Source organism: Taudactylus pleione, unplaced genomic scaffold, assembly GCF_031769625.1.
Source record: "Taudactylus pleione unplaced genomic scaffold, aTauple2 ptg000702l, whole genome shotgun sequence".
Classification (NCBI taxonomy): domain Eukaryota; kingdom Metazoa; phylum Chordata; class Amphibia; order Anura; family Myobatrachidae; genus Taudactylus; species Taudactylus pleione.
In genome coordinates, this window is record NW_028285104.1 from 526846 (window position 1) to 546394 (window position 19549).

Below are 19549 nucleotides of genomic sequence, written 5' to 3' on the forward strand. Positions count from 1 at the left end.
TCTTTTTCACTATAATAGAATAAATCTTTATCTGGTTCAACATCACTCCACCCACCCCATTTCTTACGAAGGAATCAGTACATCCCAAGTACAATAAAATTGCAAGGGTAGTACAACATAATGTTTTCCTTGTTTATCTTCTGTGCTTTTGAACACCGTTTTGCCTGCTTTATTTCTCAACTTCCAATACAATCTATATATATAAAATCAAATGTCCTCACTGACTGACTCATCAAGCCCAAACTCCTGGACCTAGAAACATGAAAATCAGGGAGTATATTCCTTCCATGACATAGGTTCCCACAAAGGCCAATTAGAAGCGGAAAGATGAGATCCACGAAAAAGTATCGCCGGTTGCGACTTTTTGCCTTTCGGAAAAGTATCGCTGTATTCAATTCCGTTCGCTTTTCGCGTATGAGAAAATGTGGGGAAACAACTCAGAACCCTTGCAACAGGTCCCCAGAGGACAATTGCGGCAAAAAAATCCTAAAAAAAACCCTTAAGAACACCCCAAAAAAGTACTTTGAATTTGGAGGCGAAAAACTCAAAGTGGGGGACAAGTTCACAAACTAGCAAAATAAGGTTCTGGGGGTGCACTAAGAAGGGGTCAAGTAGTTTGGGGATTGCAGGTGCATTTTTTGGGGTGCAATCTCACTTTATTTAAAAGTTCACTTTAGCAACTTTTAAACATGCTTGCACCCATTTTCAGGAACCCTAAATTTGACAGGACTGGTTTTTTTCACTCAAACAAACTGCTTTATGCTATTCTTCACCTGTGCAAAGACGCTGATTTCCCCGATTCTGACACCACTTTTCGCTTCTTTTGACTTCTAGTGTCTCCGTTTTCGCGTACTTTGGATTGAATATGGCGAATAGCGGGGGGCGCGCATGATAAGTTTCCGTGGCTAAAAGACACAATGTGTAGGCAAAAACTCTGGCAGGCAAAAGTTTATCGCGTGTGCATAACTAATTGAATACATCCCTAAGAAGGGATTTTTCTAAATTCGACTCGGAAGGGGTTGAAAGGGGCTAAAATGTTTCCTCCCCCTGTGCAATGTCCTGACTGACTGTCTCATTGTGGCTGTAGCACAGTTCCTTAATTAAACACCAACTATCACCCCAAGTGCTGACAAACATCCCTGGCAGTTAGTGTGGCTCACCTATATGAATAGTGAGGGAAGGGAATGTGTTACTACAGAGGTGAGAGAGGAAAATGTGTTACCACAGCAGTCAGAGGGGAATGTGTTTCCATAGAGATGAGGAGGGGAATGTGTTACTACACAGATGAGGGAGGGAAATGTGTTACTATACAGGTGAGGGAAGGGAATGTGTTACCCTAGAAGTGAGGGAGGGGAATGTTGAATGTGTACTTACAACACGGGCGAGGTAGGGAATTGTGTTACTACAGAGGTGAGCGAGGATAATGTGTTATTACAGCGGTGAGGGAGTGTAATGTGTTAGTACACAGGAGAGGGAGGGAAATGTCTTACTATAGCAGTGATTACTATAGAAGTGAAGGATTAATGTGTTACTGGAGTGGTGAGATGGAAATGGAAACAATAAATATCTAAAATCTACCCGGGTGAAACCGGGTAAATCAGCTAGTATATACTGTATATATATTTAACAAGAGCATGGATAAGGATATTGTCATCTGCAATACGATCTAATTGAGCTCATTGGTGAAAAACATTAAAACACTCAAGGTAAAAAGTGTGCTCTTGTTGTAATCTGCTTTTTGCTATATATGATTGCAAAGTAGTACAGTATAGTTTTTTTGTATTTTTTTTTTTTGTTAAGTACCAGCATCAATTTTTTAAATAAATAAATGTATTTGCTCTTATGGTGCAAAATAGTCTATGTAATATGGTTTATTTCTGGATTAGATGAGGGGGTATGTGCGGACTACCCTGCATACTGTAGGTGCACAGCAAAAAAGAATTCTAGCACCTACAATATCGGGCAGTTCCTCTTTATCTTGGAGAAAGTAAGCAGCCCTTTTAGTGCAGTCTAGGCGGATTGGTGACCCAATTTGCAGCTTTGAATAGTGGGTGGCAGGAAACACAGATGTGATCCCAGCACCATCCTCCCCCATACATTACTACTGTATGCAAAATAGTCTATGTAATGTGGTTTATTTCTGGATTAGATGAGGGGGTAGGAGTGGGCTACCGTGCATACTGTAGGTGCACAGCAAAAGATTTTTCTAGCACCTTCAGTATGTAGCTGTGATTTATTTATGGGGAGCTGGAGGAGCAGTGAGACCACAACTTATTTGCAATACAAGACAGGATAACTGCCTGGCTACAATATGAGAGCAGGTTGTAGTAACATCACATCTTCAGTGTACATGCCTACTCTACTTTACTGAATCACAGATGTGATCCCAGCACCACCCTCCCCCATACATTACTACTGTATGTCACCTCTGGTATACTCCCGGGGTCTATTTTTTAAAAGTTGACAAACATAGGGCCGGATTCAATTAGACGTGATAAGCTCAGTTTTTCGCGATAAATTATCTCTTTCGCGATAATTTAGAATTCGTGTAATTCAATTATCGCATAGACCGAAACTAGCGATATGTTTTCACTATCTCAGAGCAGGTGAAAAAAAATGCAAAATCCATATTGTTTCAGAACCCTTTAGACCCCCCCCCAATGATAAATTTGCCAGAAAGTTTTTTTAAATTAGCTTACTTTGGTCAAAAATTACATTTCAATTTTGAGCAAAAAATAAATTAAAGTGTTGGAAAATGGGTTTAAAGTAGTGTGCCTGGTATTTTGGGGGGCTGTATGGATGGGACCGTTGTTTTAAACATTGCAGGTGGCTGTAGCAGGTTTATTTTTTAACAATTTTTAAAAGTGTACTTTATAGACACAAAAATATGCTTGCACCCATTTTAATGCACCCCCAATTTATGTCCAGCAGTTATTTTCTGAAAATAATTTTTGCTTTTTATAATTTTTCAGCATTTATGCAAATACACATATAACAGCCAATTGACACAATTTAAGAACCCAAAATACTTTTATTACGACCATTAATACACTTCTCTATTGAATTCCTATGTCAGTTAGGCTTTTTTTGGGGTACATACTGATTTCCCAAAATGTGGAGAAATTTTCGCCAGTTTCGCCATGAAAAATTATCACACGTGTGCGTTTTCACCTGTTGTGCAATAGGATTTTGGGAAAAATGGGAGCGCGCATTGCCGGAATAGGCAAAAATATCACACCAAAACCGGCAATAAGTACGATAAATTCGCTGGTGATGGTTTAACGATTTATCGCAGCGTCTTTTGTGAAAGTGGTGAAGAATGGCATAAAGCAGTAAATTTTGGTGAAAATAAGTAGTCTAGTCAAATTTGGGGTACATGAAAATGGGTGCTAGCATATTTTAATGTCTCTAAAGTGAACTTTTAAAAAATGTCAAGAACGCACCTGTTACATGCACCTGCAATCCCAAAAACACCTGAACCATCCTTGCAGACCCCAAGAAGTCTATTTCAATAGTTTTTATGCTTGTCCCCCCACTTTTTACTTTTTCGCCCCCAAAATAAAAGTATTTTTTTGGTGTGTTCTGAGGTAATTTTTTTTTAATTTTTTGTTGATTTGTTCTTTGGGGTGCTGTCCCAAGGGTTCTGAGTCATTTCCCCACATTTGTACCCCAAAATAGATTTTTTTTTCCGCCTATTACAATGCATTGACTTTTCACTTAGGCGAAATCGTCCGGGAATTGAATATGGAGACACTTTGAAAACAGGCTGAAAGTCCGAATCCGCTGAAACTTACCTCCGAAAGGCACTTTTTGCCTCTAATTGAATCCGGCCCTAGCAGCTCACCTCCCCCTGTCTCCCTCCAGCAGCTCACCTACCCCTGTGTCCCTCCAGCAACCTTTCACCTGTGTCCCTCCAGCAGCCTCTCACCTCCTCCTTTGTCTTCTGCACACAGTGTGCACCTCTTCACTGCAGTGGCGTGACATCATGGCGTGACATCATGTATGCTGTGCCGCATAAAGGAGCCGCCAGGAACGGAGGAGGGGTAGACAGGCCGAGAGACACAGCGCCACCCACATCCTCAATTGTGATGGGCATCGCACAGCATGGTAGACTCTCTGTGGGATTCCTCTGAGAAGAGGAGTCTCTGGTTTAGTATTTGATTTGCCTGCTTGTAATATTTGGAGAGACCTGATTACCGCCCCTACCTTACAAACACAGGTAGGATGGAGGCCGTCGCCCTCTCAAATATACACAGGGCCAGTGATCACAATAAGTTATTGGCAGATGTGGCAAACAGGGCTAACCTACCTGGGCTGAATGTTGTTTTTTTTCCCTCAAAATGTTCCACAATCCAAGGGCCTGATTTAGGTCCGGACAGCAATTTGTTTCTTCACGCAATTTTCCGATGTTAGGAAAACTGCGCATGTGCAGGTTGTGTCCCCCAGATGTCAGGCGAGTAACAGTCTGATGCCGCTTAGGGATACGGAGGGGCGGCGCTCAGGGTCTGTGTTGCTGGACAAAGATTTCCTGGCCTCATAAGTAGCCAGGAGTAATCTTCAGCTTACTTAGCCAGACTGATGGTCGCGATGGTGATCCGAAACAGCCAGGGCCGGATTAAAAGGGGGGCGACAGGGGCGGTCGTCCCTGCGCCCCCACACCTGAAGGGCCCCCACACCCAGCCATCGGGGTTAAAGTGAACCGGAGGAGGCGGAACCAGTTCCGCCTCCTCCGGACACTTAACCCCGGTGCTGCACGGAGACACCAGGCGCCCGCTGAGATTGTAACCAGCGGGTGCCCGGCTCCCTCCCCGCAGCGGCAGCCAGAGTATTACTACTGAGGGCATTACTATTGGGCACACACAGGGGGCATGACTACTGGGGGCACAACTACAGGGGTATTACTACTGGGGGTATTTATACAGGGGGCATTACTATTAGGAACACTACTACTGGGGGTATAACTACAGGGGGCATTGCATAGGGGGCACTGCATAAGGGGCAACACTCCTGGTGGCACTACTACTGGGTGCACTGCATAAAGGGCACGTAATAGGGGCCCCCACATGTTTGTTGCCCAGGGCCCCCCACATACCTTAATCCGGCCCTGGAAACAGCGTTTATTTCCTGCAGACATCCCCTGCTGCATTTGCATTTATTTGGATGGTGTTGCACAGTCGCTTCCCAATATTTGAATCAGGCCCCAAATCCCCTGCTAAGCGGAGCATTGGAGCAAAATAGGGAGTCATGAGGAGCGGCAGAAGAATGTAACTCTCTCCCTAGACATATATGTAGACATTGGTCTCCTTATACACTGAATAATTTATGTACAGTAATGCTTTATTAAAAATTAACACTATAGATCGTCTATAGTATAGGTTGTAGGGGAGAGAGTCTAAATAAACGAACTTTCTGTATCAAACTTACTGTACACTGAAGTGCCAAAAGTCATGGGATAGATGCATAGTATTGTGTAGGACTCCATCTAGCCTGGCGAAGTGCAGCAACTCAACATGGCAATGATTTCACAAGTGGGTGGAAGACCTCTGGAAAGATGTGGACCTATGCCATCTAGATAGTTCCCCACAGCTCCCTGATATTTGTAGGTGCAGGATCTTGGGTGCGAATGAACCTCTCCACCACGTCCCATAAATGCTCGATTGGGCAAACATGGTGGCCACACCATATGTAGGAACTCTCCAGAATGCTTCTTGGACCAAATGTGGACAACTTGAGACTAATGACACTGTGCATTATCCTGCTAGAGTAGTCCATCGTTGTCATCAAGCAATGCAATGTAGCAGTTACCGGTCAATGATGTGTTCAGGCGGACCAGCGGACCCAACCCATGCCACGGGAACACACCCCACACAGTTATGGAGCCACTACCAGCCTGCATGGTGTCTTGTTGATAACTGGGGTCCATGGCCTTATGGGATCTGAACCACAACGGAACCCTACCATCAGCCCATAGCAACTGGAATCATGACTCATCGGACTATACCACATGTTGCCAGACCTCCAGGGTCCAATTAGCGATGTCAAAAGCCCAGGTGAGGGGCTGTGTCCAGTGTCGTAGTGTTAATAGGGGCAACCGGTGGGTCTTCTGCTCCCATATCCCATGGAAGCTAAAGAACGCTGCACTGACCTGCTGGATAATCGTCTGGGAGCTCCTACATGAGTGTAGATGTGATTTGAGCCAGTGTCGCTTGTCTGTTATCACAGACAATTCTGGCCAGACGCCGCTGCTCACGATCATTAAACACCTGACACTGAGCTGTCCTTGATGGGTGGTAATCCCTTCCATAAGGTATTCCCAATCAGGGCCGTAGCTAGGGTAGTGCGGCCGGTGCCATCGCACAGGGCACCACAGGTCAGGAGGCGCTGTTTGGGCCTGACAAATTTCTGTTTATTGTCATTCATGCTTGTAGCTTCCTCTTATTTAATCCCCAGCATCTCCTGGCCTTTCCTATATCTTCCCTGGCCCTTCCCCATGAAGCCATGGCCCTTTTTTGGGTGCATTTTGTCACTTTGAAAAATGAGGGTGGTGCCAATGCTCTTTCTGGCACAGGGCACCAAAAAGTCTAGCTATGGCTCTGTTCCCGATACACACGTGACACCGTAGATCGAGGAATGTTGAATGTCTGCACGACTTCAGAAATGGAATGTCCCATCCGTTGGGCACCCACTGGCATGCCCCATATGAATTCCCATAATTCACGTTGCCTTGCCATGAGCAGCCTAACCGGTGTTCAAACTGACTCACAAGATGTCAGATTACAAGTAATGCAGGTCTGCGTATTTCCAAGATGTCAAAGTATGATGACACCAACTACCATTACCTCTACACACTGCTTCCCATGTCTTTTGGCACTTCACTGTATTCATCTCATATAAATAACATAAGTGACCCTGAAAAGGTTAAACATCCTATAATAAATATACCTACATAATATAACTAGTAGGAGACTGAACTGAGCTTTCTAAGCACACAATCTCCCACCTTATGTCTCTGCTCCACACACATACATTACAGACTTGGTAGGAGAAGCTGATAAAATTATTTTAGTACAGTATGTTGCAGAAACTCCATAATTCCACAGTGTACTAAAAAAGTATAGCTCTGTATACAGCAAGTATAACACTACATCCAGAATTTAACATACATTTTTATCAAACAATCAACAGTCTGTATGCAACCTTGAAAAAAGGCCGATCAGACGTCCTGAAACGTCAGCCAGCGGGTGGTGAGCTTTGTGTATCTTGTATTTTGCTATCTGGCATGATACTTGTAGCAATACCATGTTTAGTTTTACAAATGCTGCTTTCAATTATGTGAAATGGTTACTCTGTGCGGTGCACTTCAATTGCAACAAGAACTACAAAGACTATTGAATGTTTCATTTCTGGGTGCTGTGTTACACTTGCTGTATACGGAACTTTACTTTTTTAATACACAGTGGAATACAGATGAAATAGGTAAGGGGGCACAATATTGGAAATACAGACAAGGCAGGGCACAAAACAGGATATGCAGATGGGCCTTATAAGGGGCACATGGGAACACCTGGACCTGATGATCCTATTTTCCAAGTTTACTCCCCCTCATGTCAAAAGTTGACTAAGCCACTGGGGTTACCATTTTCTGTGCTGCTGTCAGTTTTGCAGAGCAAACAGGGCAGGTGAGATGAGCTGCAGGAAGTCTTTCCGTTAGCCTTTAAGTGCATTATATTTTGGTCAATGTGTCAGGGACAGTGTGCAGACAGTGATGTGGTGAAGGGTAGAATGAAGTGTAATCCTGGGTACACATTGACAGTTATATCACCCGTTTCAATGTAGTGTATCGTCAAGTATGTACAGGCGATATGTCTGCGAACGACGTAGTTCACAGACATATCGGATCGGCACTGCAGCACAGCTGATGCTGATATATCTTGCAGATATATCTACATGTCTAGCTGTGTGTACGGGTGACCTGCCGACCGCCTGCTTACTTGCTACAGGGTGACTGACATCTCAACTGGGCGAGCAATTGCGATGTCAGCGCAAACACATCGGCCGAACAATCGGTAAGTGTATATACAATCATCGGTGGGTGAGAGTTTTGTATCCAGCTTAAGTCACAGCAAGAAAGCTTCATAGAAAGTACATGCAGCACTGTTACTAGGTGTGCTTGAGTATGAAGTATATATTGTGGCTGGGTGTAGATGTTGTTAGGGAGAGATTTGAGGCAAATAAGCCTCCCCCATACAATAGCTTTATCATCGTATATTCCACTTTAAATGTTTAAGAATTGTGATAGATGTGATTGTAAGATGTGTTCATGGACTTACTGTCCCTACAACTTTGCAAGAGTATATACAGTATTTTATAATCAGTGAAATGTGGATAAAGCAGCCATTTCATTTATCTGACTTCAGCATGCTGTGTTGTAGCTGTTTGCATTACCATTTATGCTTGTACTTACCAGAGTTTCAAGTTGTCAATGTGTGATGAGGCCATTGCTCAATTTGTAGCTAAAAAAGATTTCCATCCAGCTCTACAACAGGCCTGCAGTTATCATTGTTCCAAGGGCCTTTTGCTGTTTTAGATTTCCTGTATCAGCCATTTCTGATACCGAGCTCCTTGTTGCACTCACAGTAGCACCAAATGAGGCCTAGACAGGGTAGCAGCTTAGGGCTTCCTCTGATGATCTCAGATTTACTTATATTAAATAGCCAACAGTGCCTCATTTATCCTAGCTAGGCAGCAGAGATTTTACCACCATTGCTACTGCCCCACCATTTATCACAGTAGTGCCCACTATACAGTACCAGCAATGCAAAGCTTATACCCCAATTCAAGCTTCTTATCATAACTCCTCATCTTAACTTTAGGCTCTGATTGCAGAAGTGTAAGCAAGTCTACATCTGTTTGTCATAAATTGCTGCAAATTCTGAGGTTTGATAGTGACTAGGCTTCAGCCTATTTAGACAACTCACGCTTTTAGGGCCCCGCCATAGCCAGGACCACTATTGCCTGGTGCATATTTAGGTCTTACAAGTCCCTCGGTAAGTTTGCTGATGACAGGCCCGCTGTGTAAGAAAGCGGACATTTTCTGATTAGTTGACCTGTAAATTACACAGTAATCTGTTCTTATTACATTGCTTTTAATAAACCTTTGCTTTACATCTATGTGTTCCCTTAGAGTCCGAATCTAAGGAGAAAGAAGTTACTCGTCGCTTTTCCTTAGCTTCCTCTATCAGTTCAACAGCTATTAGAGTTCCTGCTCGGCCAAAAGGTAGCTGACTTTCATTCTGGCACCTACACTTTACTGCACAAAATATACTATATATATATATATATATATACATATATATATATATATACTGTATATAAATTGTACATTTGTTAACTGCTTTCTGCTATTGTTACAGTATCTGTCATAATATTACAATTTATCAGTACATTTCCCATTGCGGAGAATATTTCTATCAGGGTAAATATTCAGAGCAGCTGAAATATGGTCTATGCGTAATTATTATTGGGATGTAGTTGGCATCCCGGCGCATAAAATGCCAGCGCTCAGAATCCTGGCACCAGAATCCCGACATGAGCCAGAATTCCGCCGGCTACGATCCCGACAGTAAGCATTAGGGTTACGGTTAGGGTTAGGCTGCGGTAGGGAAGGGTTAGGCTGTGGGTGGGGGGTTAGGGTTAGGCTGCGGTAGGGAAGGGTTAGGCTGTGGGTGGAGGGTTAGGGTTAGGCTGCCAATAGGAGAGAAAGGGTTAGGCTACAGGAGGGGAGGGTTAGGGTTAGGCTGTGTGGGGGGGGAATTAGGGTTAGGCTGCGGGAGGGTAGGATTTGGGTTGGGCTGCAGGAAAGGTGGGTTAGGGGTAGGTCTAGGGGAAGGGCTAAATTACTTACCTGCATGCATCAGGATTTCCAAACCTCAGCATTCCGTCACCGGGATTGTTTGCACCGGGATCCCATGTACAGTATGATAACATCAAGGTTTATATTCTTGTTGTATTAGCATCAAGGCTGTTTCCAATTATTTTACCATATTATCCTTTTAGAAAAGAGGATCTTTGACAGACTTAAGCCGCATACACACTAGACGATGTGTGTATGCAGCGACATTGTCGGCGGCAGGCCTGGCGGGGGTGCCGGCATTGGCAAGTGCATGCACAGTTGCATATGCCGGCCAGGGCAGGGGGGGTGAGCGGGGCCATACTGCCTTCAGCAGTATGGCAGCGCTCATGATATCCCCAGATTGTGCTGCATGTACGGCCGCCTGGGGATATAGTTAACGAACCGTGGGAGCGCGCATCGTTGGTCGTTCAGAGCATAAACTCTGAACGATATGTCGTTGAATGATATCGTTATCGTTCAGTTTTATCATTTAGCGTGTATGTCCCATTTTAGTAATGAATTCGGCCAATCAGGCCATTTTTGAAGAGTCATGTGAGAACAGGGCCAGATAGTCTTATATCTGTCATGTTCTATGCCATTTTCCGAATAGTTTTGAAAAGATTTAGCTATTTTTGCAGAAACCCCATAGGTTGTATAGTCAAGCATTTCTGAACCCATAACTTCATTTACCAAAAACATGTTTTAGCATTCAGCGTTTTGAGTGCTAATGACATACAGTGATACTGTGTGCTCTAATGATCTGTTAGTGTCCAAAATCATGACACTGGCGGATATCATCTGAAAACTTTGCTGACCAGTCAGTACACTGGGGTGTAACTAAGCGTGCAAGTGGATTTTGTGCTGTTGCCATTGGATAAATTATATACAGAATGCAAACTTGGCTATTTTTGCATGCAATCTGTTAAAGGGATGAGGAGTTTAATATGGAAAAAGGATGATGCATACACTAACTCATAACTTCACATTGCATCTAATCTGAGTTAAAACATGCCAATAATGCTCCACAATGTATAGTATACAATGTATGTTTAATTCGGCATGTTAAGGGGCACATCCACTAGGCGATATTAATGTGCGACTGAACGATAAAAATGTCATTATCGTTCAATCGTGCATGAATCGGGCACTAAAATGTTGAAAACGACCAGCGATGCACGCTCCCGTTTCCGACATCAGTCATTGCCTGAACATGCCGGTCAATCTGCCGATAACGACAGATTGACCATGTTCGAGGATGAGGGAGGGTGTCTACACTGAATGATATATCCTTCAGTGTGGGCACTGTACAGTTTAATGAACAGTCTATCACTAGTTGCCTAGTGGATGTGCCCCATTAGGCCTTGTGTATAAAATGCATGTCTGATACAAATCCAGGAATTTAAATTCTCCTGGATCTCCTGCTAAAACTATGAATACTTAATATCGTTGTATTGTTTTAGAAAATCTCTGTTATATACATCTTGTCCAGATACAACTTGGAGTTCACACATCTGATCAAAACAACATGACATATTAACACTATAAATATGTTACACATGCCTTTTAAAACATGATAAAAGTTTTCCATCTACAAAGATGAAGCAATGCTTTGTTCATAGTTATCAATGACTGAAAGACAACTGTGTACTGTGGGTATTTCTCGTGTTTTTAAACCTTCTGAATGCACAGCTTTGGTATTTAGCAGTATTACCAGTTTTCACATTTGTAAACTTACAACAGGTCCACTTGGCCCAGATGTGAAAACAAAGAGACATGAGATAAAGAGTGACCCAACGCCCCTGGGTCTGGAAGGTATACGTCTTGTGGTCTTGCATGTCTGTTTTGGCAAGGTGCATGGTCACCTGTTTTGGTTTGTTTGTAGTATGTTGTCTGCTTGCACGTTTTGGACAATTAGTACATGTACAACATAACATGTACTAAAATACAAAATTTCTTTATTTTATATATTTTTTTAACTAAAGAGTCCCTCATCTACACATTCTTTTCACTTTCTCAATACCATTTCCATTTCATTGGTTAATATGTGGTACCTGTATATATTTTTTACATTTATTTGTGCTATATCTTTATTTTAAAAATGTAATTAATAAATTCAACATTATTGTTATTTATGATCCACATGTTATAGTATATTTATTTTATATTAGTTTAATATACATATATTCAATAATTGACTATTCATATAATAATTAATAATTCAACTGAGCCCTGTACCATTCTTGTTTTCTGCTTTAGTTAGGGGCGTAACACCCTGTATGAACAGATGCTCAATTACCACTACTCAATACACACCACTTATAAGGTGTTTTTTTCTGGGTCATTGTGTATACCAAACAATGGTTCTCAAATTTGTTTTCAGTGGGCCACACTTTATCAGCAAGAACAAAATCTGGGTACATACGATGGTGCAACCCAGCGATTTGGCGAGCAATGTTGCGTTCGCCGCATGGAACAATATATTGCGTTCGCCACACGGATTGCACAATTCCTTCATATGTTGTCGCGATGTATCGTTACATGCTGCATGTAACTATGTCCATGCATGATAGCAGATGGGACGATACAATAAATGATAGCCGGGAACGACGGATCGGGCGTACACACTGTATGTTGTGTACAATACGTATTTTGTTCTGATCCATGATGGAACGATATATCATACGATACATCGTATAGAGTGTATCCAGCTTAAGTCTCAACTGCAGCATATTAACAGTCCTTAAATTCTGTCTTCATGTGTAAGACCCAATAAACCATAGCTCAGCGAGGTACCATTTAAGTAAAGCAAGCCAGATATGCAACATAAAATACATTTATAAGGGTCCACGCACAGTTCTAGTAGACAGTACAAAAAATGCTTTTAGATTTTCACATTCTTATTTGCCTCACACTTTCCGACTCTCCCGTAATAGCCGGGAAGCTCCTGAAAATTGGGTAGCGCTCCCGGGCCCCCCGCAGGGGAGGGCAAGTTTCCCGGTTCGGCCACCTCCCCCCACCCCGCCCGGCTTACCTTGCGAAAGTGAGCCGATGAATCGCGTCAACATAGCCCCATCCCCTGCTTTGCAATGCTGGTAATCTCTGCATTGTATAGCGGGGCCGCGACGACGTGAACGCACTGCCACGCCCTTACACCACCCACCTATGAAGCCGCCACTCCTCCTCTACGCCGACCTGACTGCCCCCTCCCGGAAGTCGACAAGTATGATTTGCTTGTGTTGAGCTGTGGGCCTGATTCAGACCCGCTCGCGAGCGCACAGCGCTCGCAAGCGAGTCGATGGTCCCTCACTACGCATGCGCGTTTTGACCCTGGCCAGCGACGGGAGCTCCGTTGCTACGGGTCTCGCACAAAAGCGGGGCAGCTGTCGATTTTGATTGACAGCTTGCCCCATTTTGGAGGAGGGCAGGGGGGGGTAGCTGGCCAAACGGAGGTGTTCCCGAAGGAACGTCTGCCGTTTGGGGGCGGCCCCACTGACATCACGAGTGATGTCAGTGGTGAGCTTCCGGCTCTATTGGAGCCGAAAGCTCACTGGGGCTTGCGGAAACGACACCCTACCACAAGGGTCTCGTCGTAAGCCCCGATGATCGCAATGGTCGTGACCATCGCGACCATCACCTGGCCGCTCGCAAAAGCTGTGGGTGGTCACCCACAGCTTAGCGAGCGGCCAGGAGGCCGTCTTTAAAAAAAAACAGGGACGCCCTGATTCAAGCGAGCTCTCTCAAAGAGCGTCCGGCTCTGAATCAGGCCCTGTGTGTAGTATTTTGCAGTGAACACAGTTTATAAAATAGTAGACATCAGCGGATGTAATATAGTACCAGACACAACAGGCGGATAGAACTTAACCAGAAGCTTTGGTTTATTGCAGTGCAAGAGATACAGTACAGCCATAGTCACTGTCACACATACAGGCAGCGTATATGGGGCCTGATATGTGGACGGTATTGCACAGCAGCGGGGAAGCATATTGCACAGCCGTGGGCAAGCTTATTGTACAGCCGCGGGGAAGCATATTGCACAGCTGCGGGGAAACATATTGCACACCTGCGGGGAAGCATATTGCACAGCCGCAGGGAAGCTAATTGTACAGCCGCAGGGAAGCATATTGCACAGCTGCGGGGAAGCATATTGCACAGCTGCGGGGAAGCATATTGTACAGCAGCGGGGAAGCATATTGCACAGCTGCGGGGAAACATATTGCACGCATGCGGGGAAGCATATTGTACAGCCGCGGGGAAACATATTGCACGCATGCGGGGAAGCATATTGCACAGCTGCAGGGAAGCATATTGCACAGCTGCGGGGAAGCATATTGCACAGCCGCAGGGAAGCATATTGCACAGCTGCGGGGAAGCATATTGCACAGACGCGGGGAAGCATATTGCACAGCTGTGGGGAAGCATATTGCACAGACGCGGGGAAGCATATTGCTCAGCTGCGGGGAAACATATTGCACGCATGCGGGGAAGCATATTGTACAGCCGCGGGGAAGCATATTGCACAGCTGCGGGGAAACATATTGCACGCATGCGGGGAAGCATATTGTACAGCCGCGGGGAAACATATTGCACGCATGCGGGGAAGCATATTGCACAGCTGCGGGGAAGCATATTGCACAGCCACGGGGAAGCATATTGCACAGACGCGGGGAAGCATATTGCACAGCTGTGGGGAAGCATATTGCACAGACGCGGGGAAGCATATTGCTCAGCTGCGGGGAAGCATATTGCACAGCTGTAGGGAAGCATATTGCTCAGCCGCGGGGAAGCATATTGCACAGCCGTGGGGAAGCTTATTGTACAGCCGCGGGGAAGCTTATTGTACAGCCGCGGGGAAGCATATTGCAAAGCTGCGGGGAAACATATTGCACGCATGCGGGGAAGCATATTGCACAGCTGCGGGGAAGCATATTGCACAGCCACAGGGAAGCATATTGTACAGCCGCAGGGAAGCATATTGCACAGCTGCGGGGAAGCATATTGCACAGACGCGGGGAAGCATATTGCACAGCTGTGGGGAAGTATATTGCTCAGCTGCGGGGAAGCATATTGCACAGCTGTAGGGAAGCATATTGCTCAGCCGCGGGGAAGCATATTGCACAGCCATGGGGAAGCATATTGTACAGCCGCGGGGAAGCTTATTGTACAGCCGCAGGGAAGCATATTGCACAGCTGCGGGGAAGCATATTGCACAGCCGTGGGGAAGCATATTGCACAGCTGTAGGGAAGCATATTGCACAGCTGCGGGGAAGCATATTGCACAGACGTGGGGAAGCATATTGCACAGCTGCGGGGAAGCTTATTGTACAGCCGCGGGGAAGCTTATTGTACAGCTGCGGGGAAGCATATTGCACAGCTGCGGGGAAACATATTGCACACATGCGGGGAAGCATATTGTACAGCCGCGGGGAAACATATTGCACGCATGCGGGGAAGCATATTGCACAGCTGTGGGGAAGCATATTGCACAGCCACGGGGAAGCATATTGTACAGCCGCAGGGAAGCATATTGCACAGCTGCGGGGAAGCATATTGCACAGACGCGGGGAAGCATATTGCACAGCTGTGGGGAAGTACATTGCTCAGCTGCGGGGAAGCATATTGCACAGCTGTAGGGAAGCATATTGCTCAGCCGCGGGGAAGCATATTGCACAGCCGCGGGGAAGCATATTGTACAGCCGTGGGGAAGCTTATTGTACAGCCGCAGGGAAGCATATTGCACAGCTGCGGGGAAGCTTTTTGCACAGCCGTGGGGAAGCATATTGCACAGCTGTAGGGAAGCATATTGCTCAGCCGCGGGGAAGCATATTGCACAGCCACGGGGAAGCATATTGCACAGCTGCGGGGAAGCATATTGCACAGCCGCGGGGAAGCATATTGCACAGCTGTAGGGAAGCATATTGCACAGCTGTAGGAAGCATATTGCACAGCCATAGGGAAGCGGCTGTGCAATACCGTCCAACTAAATAAAAATGCAGCAGGAGGTGTCTGTAAGAAATAGACACCTCCTGCATGCTTCTGCAATCCCAGTGCAGCGTCCATAGACGCTGCTTCGGATCACCATCATGACCATCGGCCAGTCTGTGTGAGCCAAAGCTTACTCGGCCTGGGCATTGGAACCCCTCTCCCAGGTCCAGAAAGTCTGCATCCCATGAAGCAGACTCTGAGCTTGGCACACCTGTAAATGGTCCTGGTCACCGCTCCCCAAATGCTGCAGCATGTCAGTCATGCTTTGGCTAAGGGAGGACTGCGAGCGATCATGCAGGACCCTTTCTGTACATGTGTAGAACGGTTCCTGCACATGCACAGACCCACATCAATCGGATTTGTACGTAAACCATCGGGTTTATGACATATCTGAATCAGAGGACACTCCGGTCATGTCTGTGTGCAGGTATCAGTGACGTGCGGTGAGGTAAATGGCTGGGGAGGCACTGGCTACTATCAGAGCTAGATTTACAGATACATATATGAACCCAATGGTTCATGTGGGCATTATACAAAGGTGCAGCAGTATATAGTGCTGGAAATTTGGTGTGTTTTGATCAGGGATGTGCAGCAAAGGTAGACAGGGGAGGCAGCGCCTCACCTGCCATACACTTTTTACTCCAGAGTTTTGACTATAAAAATTATTAGAATAATACAAAGAAGATATTTATAATATTTACTTTAATTTTTTCTTATATTTATAGTCAAAACTTTGGAGTATACCTAAGTATGACAAAAACGGCTCTGCTAACCTGCCTCACCTGACCGCACTGGCAGATATAGCTGGGGTATAGCAGCTGTGTACTACTGTGGTGCTCAAACACAGTGAATTCAAGATGGTGGCGGGCATATGCATAGTACATAATGGCGGCCATCTTGGTAAAGGAGATATGGAGCATCATGGAGGTAGCACAGTAGTGCACATGTACATTCATTAAAAATAAAAACACAGGAAATTGCAAGATGATGCAAACTGAAATAAGACAAGTGGAAATAGAATCAATGTGTTTTACAACTGGTATTTGCACATGAAGCATAATCTCTGTCATTGAGGTCATTCTGAGATTTGACTCTGCAGCAAACTCATGAAAAAAAAGAAAGGTTTGCAGTTGAGATTCGATGGAAGAACAGATGTAACTATAGCATATCTTAAGGGTGGATTTACTACAGAATAAATGCTATAAATGCTATTTAACAAGCATGGTTTAGCAATTTGTTTATCTGCCAAGCCGCTGATGATTGGCAGCTTTGTAAACACATACCTTAAAAAACTTACACTAAGGGGTAATTTACTATCATATAAGTAAAGTCAAATAATACTGCAAACTGTTTCCTGAGCATTACCTAAATTACTCATGTACCCTACAGTTGTCAGTTGTCTCATTCTTTCAGCCAAGGTTTTTGTGGTCACTGCAGTATTCTACCTCCCTGGCTACATGTTATCCATCATATTATCTGTTTCGTTTCCTCCTGTACATGGTTTGTTCTCATTTTTTTTTTTTGCCGTTTCTTTAATTTTAAGAGTTATTTAAGCAGCAATGGATTGTAAATATGTAGAACTACAACAAATGTGACCATGTTATTGTAAATAGAGACTTTACCAATTTATATTTACAGAAAGATATAAAAAAGACTACATGCATGATTGGATAACGTGTTTTGTCTTTTTTTTTTTTTTATTAGCTGTTGCATGAATTCTACATCCTATGATGAATGTTACTGGTATTTTAACTTTAAACTTAATATATTAAAGAAAACCAAGAAAGTGTTACAATACTTGGTGTATACAGATGGTGCAGCACAGATGGTGTAATGGTTAGCATTACTGCCTCACAGCACTGAGGTTGTGGGTTCGATTCCCACCACGGCTCTAACTGTGTGGAGTTTGTATATTCTCACTGTGCTTGTGTGGGTTTGGTCCGAGTACTCCGGTTTCCTCCCACACTCCAAAAATATACTGGTAAGTTAATTGGCTCCCAACAAAAAAAAAAAAAAAATGAACCCTAGTGTGTATGTGTGTGTGTGAGCATGTGATAGGGAAGATACTGTAGATTGTAAGCTCCACTGGGGCAGGGACTGATGTGAATGGGCAAATATTCTCTGTAAAGTGCTGCGGAATATGTGTGCGCTATATAAATAACTGGTAATAATAAATATAAATATACAATAGAGCTACATTGGCTTTTGCACATGGTGTCAACAACTGGCACCCACTAATACTGTATAAACATGTACGTATGTCTGTGTGGAAAATATAATTAAATCAACTATATAATATCTTTACAACTTTGAACAGTGCATTGTAACTTCGGTGTGCAAAAGGTATATGACATTGGTGTGATCATTGTAAATCATGCTTTTAGCTACAGTCAGGTGCATAAATATTGGGACATTGACAGAATTTTCATATTTTGGCCTCTATTCACCACCACAATGGCTTTGAAATGAAACAAACAAGATGTGCTTTAACTGCAGACCTTCAGATTTAATTTGAGGGTAATTACATCCAAATCAGGTGAACGGTGTAGGAATTACAATGGTTTCTATATGTGCCTCCCACTTTTTAAGGGGCCAAAAGTAATGGGACTATCAACTCAAAAGCTATTTCATGGACAGGTGTGGGCTATTCCCTCATTATTTCATTATCAATTAAGCAGGTAAAAGGTCTGGAGTTGATTCTAGGTGTGACATTTGCATTTGGAATCAGTTACTGTCGACTCTCAATATGAGATCCAAAGAGCTGTCACTATCAGTGAAGCAAGTCATCATTAGGCTGAAAAATCAAAACAAACCCATCAGAGAGATAGCAAAAACATTAGGTGTGGCCAAATCAACTGTTTGGAGCATTCTTAAAAAGAAAGAATGCACCGGAGAGCTCAGCAACACCAAAAGACCCGGAAGACCACGGAAAACAACTGTGGGTGATGACAAAATAATAATTTCCCTAGTGAAGAAAAAACGCTTCACAACAGTCAGAACACTCTCCAGGAGGTAGGTGTAAATGTGTCAAAGTCTCTCCAGGAGGTAGGTGTGTATGTGTCAAAGTCAACAATCAAGAGAAGACTTCACAAGAGTGAATATAGAGGATGTAAACCATTGGTGAGCCACAAAAACAGGAAGACCAGATTAGAGTTTGCCAAACAACATCTAAAATAGCCATTACAGTTCTGGAACAACATCCTATGGACAGATGAGACAAAGATCAACTTGTACCAGAGTGATGGGAAGAGAAGAGTATGGAGAAGGAAAGGAACTGCTCATGATCCAAAACATACCACCTCATCACTGAAGCATGGTGGTGGTAGTGTCATGGCGTGGGCATGTATGGCTGCCAATGGAACTGGTTCCCTTGTATTTATTGATGATGTGACTGCTGACAAAAGCAGCAGAATGAATTCTGAAGTGTTTCGGGCAATATTATATGCTCATATTCAGTCAAATGCTTCAGAACTCATTGGACGGCGCTTCACAGTGCAGATGGACAATGACCCGAAGCATACTTCAAAAGCAACCAAATAGTTTTTTAAGGCTAAAAAGTGGAATGTTATGCAGTGGCCAAGTCAATCCCCTGACCTGAATCCGATTGAGCATGCATTTCACTTGATGAAGACAAAACTGAAGGGAAAATGCCCAAAGAACAAGCAGGAACTGAAG

At 44.1% G+C, this 19549-nt stretch overlaps 1 protein-coding gene across 2 annotated transcripts in view; it reads left to right on the forward strand.

Moving 5' to 3' along the window:
• The window catches only part of MCF2L2 (MCF.2 cell line derived transforming sequence-like 2), a 382435-nt gene that overhangs the window by 329845 nt on the left and 33041 nt on the right, over positions 1-19549 (forward strand). For both annotated transcript variants that reach the window (XM_088456383.1, XM_088456384.1), the window contains exons 28-29: positions 9185-9277; positions 11633-11704. In XM_088456383.1, the coding sequence (XP_088312509.1) occupies positions 9185-9277; positions 11633-11704 (165 nt within the window). The remainder of the gene's footprint in view (positions 1-9184; positions 9278-11632; positions 11705-19549) is intronic.